Source organism: Gymnoscopelus braueri (assembly GCF_963280865.1).
Source record: "Gymnoscopelus braueri genome assembly, chromosome: 8".
Classification (NCBI taxonomy): Eukaryota; Metazoa; Chordata; class Actinopteri; order Myctophiformes; family Myctophidae; genus Gymnoscopelus; species Gymnoscopelus braueri.
In genome coordinates, this window is record NC_137609.1 from 25764412 (window position 1) to 25774147 (window position 9736).

The following is a 9736-nucleotide window of genomic DNA, read 5'->3' on the forward strand; positions in this document are numbered from 1 at the left end:
CAAAAAAACAGAAAAGGAAAAACAGGAAAATACCTTTCGTGGGAAGAAGACGAACGGAACAGTGGGAGCTGTAACCAAATAGTGGCTAGTTACTTTCATACATACGAGCATAGTCAGCGAGCGACCTCAAATTTAGCCAACGAACATACGCGTAGAAACAAGAGAGTACATGTTGTGAGTTTATTGTTCATCGCCCGCTAAGCTACCCTATTTCCACTGGCTATTTCTAGGCTAGCTAAAGCTAACCAGCTAGCGCGCTAGCTTAGCTACCTAACGTTAGCCTCCACCACCAGTGTGTGCTCTGCTCTCCCCGGCGGCTGTTGTTTAACAGTGAGGTTAGGTTAGGTTAGGTTGGTTGTTTAACATTGAGGTTAGTTAGGCCACAGAGTTATTGTATCAACTGAGCAACGACTAGTTTGTTTTTAGCTCAGTGACTTTGTGTTCAGAATGGCAACGTCAGCCCTGTACGCCTGTACGAAGTGTAACCAGCGGTACCCTTTCGAAGAACTGTCGCAGGGGCAGCAGCTGTGCAAGGTTTGCTTTGGGTTGGATGGGGGGTTGTGCGTGTGTGTGTGTGTGTGTGTGTGTGTGTGTGTGTGTGTGTGTGTGGGGGAGCTTGTGTGTGTGTGGGGGAGCTTGTCTGTGTAAGATGCAGCCAGTGTTGCCATGTTGGCTTATTATAAGGGGCTTCTTTTTCTGTAAAGTTGCTTGTAAAAATTGTTGGTTGCGTTTTTTTGGGCTTGTTTTTAAAGTGTAGTTGCTTATGTAAGCTTGCTTCCAATTTAAAAAATATATATTATTTAAACCAGTGGTTCTCAAATATTTGCATAAATGTTTTGTACCAGGGAGCATTTGTGTTAGAATGTAAACAATAATAATATTCAAAATATTACACATTTTATTGCAAGAGTTTTTGAAAATAGCCGATCGGCTATTTTCAAATAGCTGAATAGATTTATAGTGCCCATGTGGCCTGAATTGCATCTTTTGGGCTTGTTTTCCCAGACCTGGTTGCTCATTTCTCTCACACAATATGGCAACACTGGATGCGGCTCGCCATGAAATAGTATTTTTCTTTCCAAATTCTGTGTTGAACTTAGACACTAGACAGGCAAGCTCGTTGTCTGTTCAGTATATGTGGATGCGGCGGTGTTTCACCAGGCAGTCTTTTGTGCGTGCTTCAGATTATGTAACCGGGTTTATCTCTTTTCCGACCTGGAAACGCTAATCGTAATGCTATAATGGTAGCCTTGTTTAGATAATGCTGTAATGCCGTGCTAAATTCGTTTGTTAAAGGTGTAACGACACCATTTAAAACTCTCGTTTGTCCAACTAAAATCACAGAATCTGACCGTGTCCTGTCATTCCTTTTGAATACAAGGTTTATCTTCAGATAAAACGGCAGCTTGTTGCTCGTCTAGTGAGTCGATTTCCTATCAACAGATTCTTTTGGCGGTGTTATACGGCGTACATCTATTTTATTATAATTGAAGACGACATATCATATTGTAAAATTAACATGTCATTGGTCCGTTACATCGATTGATTCACGTGGTAATTAAAGTATCCATGCCTGCCCTTTAAAAATGGATAATGCCTCCTCTACCTCTACAAATGAAACTTATAGGCTGCGGTGTGGGTGTTCCACAAGTGTTAAGTACCATTCACACTGAGCACTAACTATAAAGATAACTATGAATATATCGTTCACCATTGTAATTTTTTAATACTCGTTGTGAACTCTGCCATCCACTTGACTTAGAGAACGATTTTTATAGTTATAGTGCTCAGTGTGAATGGGCCTTTTAGTGTATACATAGCAAATTTGTGTCAAGCCCATCTTCCATTTTGTTTCTCATTGTTTAGTTATGGTAAACACCAAATTAATTACAGCTCAAAGACACAGCTTTTAAAGGGTGCCATACTCTCCTTATATTAACCTCTTAAAGGGATACTTCACTTTCGGGCCGGGGACACATTTAAAAAAAATATTAAAAATAAATGAAAAAAGTTATGGAAAATTCATGGCCCCCTCACACATTAGTAGGACACTGCGTGTCGTGAGGGGGCCATGAATTTTCCATAACTTTTTTCATTTATTTTTAATATTTTTTTTAAATGTGTCCCCCGGCGGAAAGTGAAGTATCCCTTTAACAAACCACACATCTCTTTGAAGAGATGCATTGAAGTTGAGTGACAGGGTGACCGGATAGTGTGTTGACCACATAATTGCAACTTCCCCTGTTGGAGTCCAGCTGGAGACCTGTGTTGCATGTCCTTCCCCCTCTCTGCCTTCCTTTTCCTGTCTACTCCACACTATCCCATCTAAAAACTGCCCAAAAACGTTCAAAGAGAAGCAGAAATTCAAGGAACAGAATTATGTCGAAACAACATGCCGCTTTCTTTATGTACTTGATCTATTTAAGCATCCAACAAAATGTATAATATGGCAACATACTACGTAATATATTTATACCACCTCAGGCACCTGGTCGTTTTGAAGCATTGCTTGTGGATTCTTGTTGTAGGAAAATGTATCTTAAGGGTTGCATTAAATGCAAGAGCTTTCGCGAGTGTGTACTTTTATGCTATTCCTATTAGATCTCTTTTCCCTTTCTATTACAGGAATGTCGCATCGCACATCCCTTAGTGAAGTGCACATATTGCAGATCTGAGTTTCAGCAAGAAAGGTGAGAGTCCTCAATGCTCTTTGCATGTCATACAAGTGGTGAATATCACTGCTGATACAATACACTGCTGAAAGTGTAAAAAAATAAATCATCTTTTCAGTGCTGTCTTATTAAAGTATTAACTGATATTTTTTTTCCTTTACAGTAAAACAAATACAATCTGCAAGAAATGTGCTCAGAATGTCAAACAATTTGGGACCGTGAGTGATTTGTTTGTCTTGTTTTTTGATACATTTCAGCAGTGTGGTTGGGTAGGACTACTACTGGTTGTCAAGCGGTATTGCATTAAAGTATTGCCTTACTAAACGTGCTCTCCCTTATAGCTCAACAGTAACTGCGCTTTAACAGCAGGCGATGCAGGCTAGTGCGTAATTTGTCTATGAGAGCCGGCCACTACTGGTAATATTTCAGGGCTGAGGGACAACATTAAAACAAATGTGTAAGGGGCACACAGAAAGCATTTTATGAGCGGAGGAGCACTTTGGATATCATATCTAGAGCACTCGCACGGAGCATGATTAATGTCTGCAACGTTCAAGCGGATCAACTGTTGGTTGCAGTGAGAGTTGAACTATTTTCAGCTTGAAGCACCCGGGGTGCTCCACCAAAGAACATGGACGCTGAAAAAAAGCGCATCTTGACCATAGAAATGACATTGGCAAACGGGCATTGGCAGCTAAAAAGCGCTTTCTGTAGACACAGCCCCCGGTGTGCGGGGGACCAGGGTTCATAACCTGGCTAGGACATGAAAGTTATGGATTGCAGCTTCAAATTGCATTTATATGTTTTGAATAATTATGTTTCTATTCTAATATGCTTTTTTGTCCTTCCCTTCCAGCCCAAACCTTGCCAGTACTGTAACATCATTGCAGCTTTTATAGGGACAAAGTGTCAGCGGTGTACTAACTCAGAAAAGAAGTATGGACCTCCACAGACCTGTGAGCAGTGTAAACAGCAGTGCGCCTTTGATCGCAAGGAGGAGGGCAGACGAAAGGTAAAACTGCATGCACATGTCTATGTGCGCAAATAGTGTAAATGGCAAAAACTAAAACATTTTGTCCTGTAGCTGATTAATTGCAATGTTCACATGCCACTATTTCACAAACCAAATAACATTAGGAAAGTAAAAAAAGGGGGGGGGGTTCTCTGACTTGCCACGTGTGTTAGTCATAGCTGACACACGCCAACACCCCATGGGTTGATCTGGCCTGTCTTGCTGCTGTAGCTGATTAATTGCAATCTTCACATGCCACTATTTCACAAACCAAATAACATTAGGGGAAAAAAATGTGGGAGGCGTTCTGTGACTTGCCGTGTGTGTTAGTCATAGCTGATACACACGGCAACACCCCCTCGGTTGATCTGGCCACAATGGGACTCAATACACATTTCTATCTATTCGCACCACCCTGTTACTTATTGCGCTTGGATACATTTCTTGGTAGATAAGTATATTTACCAGCCACTGTTAAAAAGCTAATAAGCTCACTACGTATCAGGTAGACGGGAAGCTGCTGTGCTGGCTGTGCACTCTTTCCTATCGGCGTGTCCTGCAGAAGACAAAGGAGCAAAGGAAGGGTTTTGGTTCCTCAAACTCCTCCTCCCTCAGTGAGAAGGACCACCACTCCAGACAGCAGCAGCACCATCAGCACCACCACCATCAGCAGCATAGACACAGCAGCTCTCACCACAAGTATGTATTCATGCTTTGTGTCACCATTGCACAGCCCTCCTCTGAATGATCAGAGATGCAGTAGAGTTTGAGGAGAAAGTGGGAAGGATTTTCTATAATAAATTTTATTCATCTGTTACAGACTCAGTGGGAGCCTCAGTCCAGAGCTGGAACAGGGACTGTGGAAGCAGAGGTGAGACTATCTTGCTCTGTATCTCTGTATCACACCTTTCATATCCGCTTGTAACCTGTAAAATGTACTTGTTTTGATGGTTCAACACTGGAGCTATAGTGTAAAATGTTAGTGCGCTCTGGTGGCACAGGGGTAAAGTACCTTTCCACCACTTTAGAGTCTATGGGTTTGAATCCACCACGGTGCATCCGGCTTGGCCAAGCATCTATATACGAATATAATTGAGAGAACTTGTACAGGGAGTGCAATCTTTGTCAGTGCACTAGATTGGTTGATTTGTCTATGTATTTATCTACTTTTTATTTTCAGCCATAAATCGTCTTCAATCCAGAAGGAGACTCCAAAGAAAAAACCAAAACTGGAGATGAAGCCATCCAATGGGGACAGGTATGAGATGTTTTTCATTTAAAAAAAAGTCTTAAATCTGACTTGCATAAACCTGGCTTTACCTTGTTGTTTGGAGCATGCAATGCTGGTGATGGAAACTTATTTCGTTTTACCCACCAGTAGTTCCATCACCCAGTCTATGGATTCTGGCGGAACGGACAACTTCATTCTCATCAGCCAGCTGAAAGAGGAAGTAATGTCCCTAAAGAGACTTCTGCAGCAAAGGGACCAGACCATTCTAGAAAAGGAGCGCAAGGTGCAGTATTAACCCCACCCAATGTGTCTCAGTTACAGTTAAGGCATCTAGCGGACACTCTTCAGTCTAAGCGTGAACCCTGGTCAACAAACAGTACGGTAAATGGTCACATAAAGTAGAGTGCAAAGAAGACAATGTTGTGCTTCAAATAAAGTAGGATATCTGTCTAAAGTTTCTAAACAATATATAACATTTAAATATCTTTCTTCACATTTTTGGTCAACAAAACAAATCTAAATAACAAAAACATGTTAACAAGTAACCAACACATATCTACATAGTATAACTAGTATCTAGTACAAGGAGAGAGCAGTCCTTGGGGGTTAGGTAAAGTCTAAAAAGGTGAGTTTTAAGACTGCAGTGGAAAATGGGGAGTGAGTCTGCCGTTATGGCTGCAATGGGAGTGTGTTTCACAGTTTGGGGGCCAAGAGGGAGAAGTATCGTCCATGGCGTTTTAGGGCAGTGGTTCTCAACTTGTGGGTCGGGACCCCCCGTGGGATTGTGGGGGTTTCCCCAGATGACACTGAAGTGACAATTAAGGACTTTAAAGACCTTTTTAATACCTCGAAAAGAAAAAGACCATTATGGAATCAAAAGTAATCAACAAACTATACTATAAAAACTAGTCAAACATTGGCCAATTGTCAAATAATATAAGGAGGCAAAACTTGTGCGAGGCATTGTGAGCTTCTAGATGAGCTATTTTCACCATATTTATCTGTGGAACAGAGCCAAACTAAATGCCTCAACTCCTACAATTTCAAGTGCTTGTCAGGGTGAGGGGTCCCCAGTTTAAATATGATTATTTTCAAGGGTTGCGGCCTGAAGAGGTTGAGAACCACTGTTTTAGGGAAGGCTCGAACAGCCTTCCTGTGTTAGCTGATCTAGTAAGTGAGCGGGAAGGGTTGTATCATGATTCATGTCCTGAAGGTAAGGGGTGCCATGCCATTGGTTGCGCATAAGAGGCCGTGAACATTTTGGGAGGTAGAACACTAGGGGCCCTATTTTGCATGTCTTAAGCACCAGGTCTTATGACTTAACTGATTCACTGCCAATCACGTAGATCTACGCGAACCTATTTAAAGCCGCCACGTGCCAATCGCGTAGATCTACGTGAACTTTAAAAAAAATATATATATATATATATTTTTTTTCAATTTGACCCAAAGAGCAAGGAGATATGATTTTTTGAAGATCTAGACTCCTATCCACTCCTTGTTAACTTAAAACTTAAAAATTCTGTATCTCGGCTCCTGAGTACTTTTTTTTTTCAATGAAAAACTCTGGCACTGGCTAAAAAAATATGAAAATACCTCTGGCAGTTAATGGGTTAACTTAAGACCTGGAGGCGTGGCCAATGCTGTTTGGCCACTCAAAATAGCCAAACGGCATTGGCCACGCCTCCAGGTCTTAAGTCAATTCATAAGACCTGGTGCTTAAGACACGCAAAATAGGGCCCTATGCAGGCTGCAGCATTCGGAGTCATTGGGAGGTGCTTCAGTGAGCATGTCGGGAGGCTAATAAGGAAGGAGTTGCATTAGTCAAGTCTGGAGATAACTGAGGCCTGGATAAGTACCGTAGCTGGGCAGATCCTGGGTGAGGAAGGGTCTGATCCTTCAGCTGTTAAACCCCACAAGATTGAGTGATCTCAAATGATTTAAAGCTGTGTGCATTTCTGGATGACATTGAATGGTGGGTTATGTGCTTCTCTCACAGTTAACGGAGATCAAAGCAGACTTTCAATACCAAGAATCCAATTTGAGAGTAAAGATGAACAATATGGATAAAGCACACAGAGAGTCCATGGAGCTGTTTCAGGTAAGCACCAACTTTTAACAGTTGCACTTGTCATTTCCTAGAACACACTCATTGTACAACAGCCATATCCATGTCAAGGCGAGTGCCCAGTACCTTATGAGTGACATTGGTTACACAAAACGCTTTGCATCCCAAATACATTTAAAATATTCCTCAAAATGCATTAAGTAGCAAGATATGTCTTCCTTAAAAAATTGTTTGCAACTCAATAGGTATTTGCTAAACATCTAGGTTTTGTAATCCCTACTTACAATCACCAAGCACGATTGTCATGACTGTTACTTACGCCTAAAAATAACCGTATCCATCCAGAATTCATAGGGATTCTTGAGTTGCATGTTGTGATGGGTCAGAGGCAAATATGTGTGGCATGAAGATTTTTTTTATTATACCATAGCGCTGGAAACAATGTCACATCAAAACTACTACATTTGAAGTATCCCAAATGAGTTGTAGACTAAACTGGCATACTTTAAAATGAGAGCCTGACAAAAAACAATCACAGATATACTCCAAAGTCATTTTATTGTCCTCATTATAAAGTAACTCTGCTAACTAGGGGTTGGCTGCAGTTCTTTCTGTCCACTGTAAAGAAATTATAAAAGTGTTAGTATCCCCAAACCTTAGACAGGTTTAAACATGGCAGATGTTATTGTATATTATTATACTATTTAATTCCTAACTTATAATTGTTCTCTGACACTCTTCACTGTCTGTTTATTTGCACAGCCCACAGAATGGACCTTTAGAGCCCAAAAGAGCGAATTAAAAATATGAATACCGTATCATTTGAAATAAAATTGAATGCATTAAAATATTAACAATATTAACCATTTATTATATTTATGAGAACATGACAAAATGCATATCTGCATATCTACTGTCAGATATAATCTCTTCTAAGTCCTTTTTATTTTCCCCATTATAAAGTAACACTATGCTATGTGATGTAATTTCTAACTTGTGTTTACCTCTTTTGTCTGCAGGCTAAGAACAGAGAGTTGATGAAACAAGTGGCCGCCCTCTCGAAGGGCAAGAAGTTTGACCGATCAGGGAGTTCACTGCTGATGCCCTAACACTAGGCCAGCCAGTAACAACACAGAGTGGCTTCATTGTTGTAACACTGTGAAAGTCTCCCTCCTGTATTTTCTCAATCATTGCCATCATACTCATTTTGTTCTTAACTCCCTGTCTATGGTAAATCCAGAGACCATGTGTCCATGGAAATTACCTATTGACCCAACAATGAGAAAGCATCCCTTAAATGTAAACTTTTTTATTATTATTATTACTTTGCCACTGGATGGGATGTGACTGCAGAAGAAGTGCAGGATGAAGCCCTCGTTTGAACACTGCCGGGCCAAAAAGCATTGTTTCCGTTACGTGGATAGAATTCTGTCGACTCCATGTTTCCACTCGATTTCTATGGATGTCATGCAATTTATTTATTCAATTGTCTTTCTTACTTTTTTTTTACTCACAACATACTCAGAGAATCTTACATGTTTCAGGATTTTCTCCAATAGCAATTGGTTATATTTTTCTAGCGTGGTTATGGAAGACAAGCTCTCCTTAATGGAGACCCTGCTCAACTTTACCATGTACGTATGCAAATGTGGGATGGGTGACTGCAGACATGCTGGCCCGCAGTACAGTTCTCTTTGTGACATTGAAAACAACCAATGGACATTTTTGTATGGCTGTTTCATAAGAGAGACACTTCTTGGCTGCCCTTTTTCTCACTGTGTGACAGCTGTAGTGCTTCGCTGTTTCTCTTTAGTGGAACGATTGTAATACTGCATGATTTACTGCCATATACCGGTTGGCATTGTGGTCTCATGTACTGTAATATACTTTTAGACCCCACTCCCCTCTCTTTAATTAGTTTTTTAAGAAATCACGTGTAAAGGTATTGCTGGGGTCAGCTATTGTATTTAAACTATTGCTTGTATCTGTTTTAGTGAGTGTGTATGGTAAGGCCAGTTGAAATTAACACATCTGTAGAAAATGCTTTTTAAAGGAACACCTTTCACCTTGCATTATTGAGCTGGTTTCATACTGTGGCATACAGGATCACTTTTGTACTTTTTCCAAACCCAATGTTTTAAGATTATTAAACTGGCTAAGCAAATGGTTTGTTTATTTTACACCCTACAGTCAGTGGCTCTACATTTTCTTGTGTTGATTTTGCTTTAGTTTTTGGGCTGAAAAACATTATTTACACAATTATAGAATGGCATAATGATGGTGCCTCACTTGTACATCTCTTCAAAATAGCGGTGGTAGCTTGTTATCCACTAAATATTAGTAGTGGATACTACTCTAAAATACAAATTGTGAATTGTCATTTGTTGTGTTAATCTTGGCTACAATGCTGATCTGCAGCGTAGAACATAATCAGATGCTCTAAATTAACAAAAGACACTGAAAGCATCAACAAGGCATGATAAACACCTTTAAAGCTGTGTGAAAATGCCTAACTGGTACAAGTAAGTAACATGGGCTGTTCTAGACAAATATATTCCTAAAAGTCTTGCAAGTTGCAACAGTGAGGGTGTGAGAATGTGTAAAAATGAGAACCAAAATGCACTTTTGAATGTCATATTTTAGGTTTGCTGTACATTACCATGCTATTGTTTGGCAAGAAAAAAAATCTATAAAATGTTAACGTTTATTAGACACATCAAAGGGAAAAATCTGCCAGCTTTCAGGTAAAAAAA

The 9736-nt window shown here is 40.2% G+C and overlaps 1 protein-coding gene across 2 annotated transcripts; it reads left to right on the top strand.

The window, feature by feature from the left end:
- On the top strand, positions 1-9170 carry fam76b (family with sequence similarity 76 member B). Of its 2 annotated transcripts, none has more exons than XM_080435243.1 (10): positions 1-534; positions 2626-2690; positions 2836-2890; positions 3529-3684; positions 4190-4383; positions 4505-4555; positions 4865-4942; positions 5063-5198; positions 6915-7016; positions 8003-9170. In XM_080435243.1, the coding sequence occupies exons 1-10, from the start codon at positions 448-450 to the stop codon at positions 8090-8092; spliced, it is 1014 nt and encodes a 337-aa protein (XP_080291369.1). In that variant the 5' UTR covers positions 1-447; the 3' UTR covers positions 8093-9170. The 2 variants fall into 2 exon arrangements, with proteins under 2 accessions (XP_080291369.1, XP_080291370.1); XM_080435244.1 differs by having other exon boundaries at positions 5066-5198.
- Positions 9171-9736: the final 566 nt, after the last annotated feature.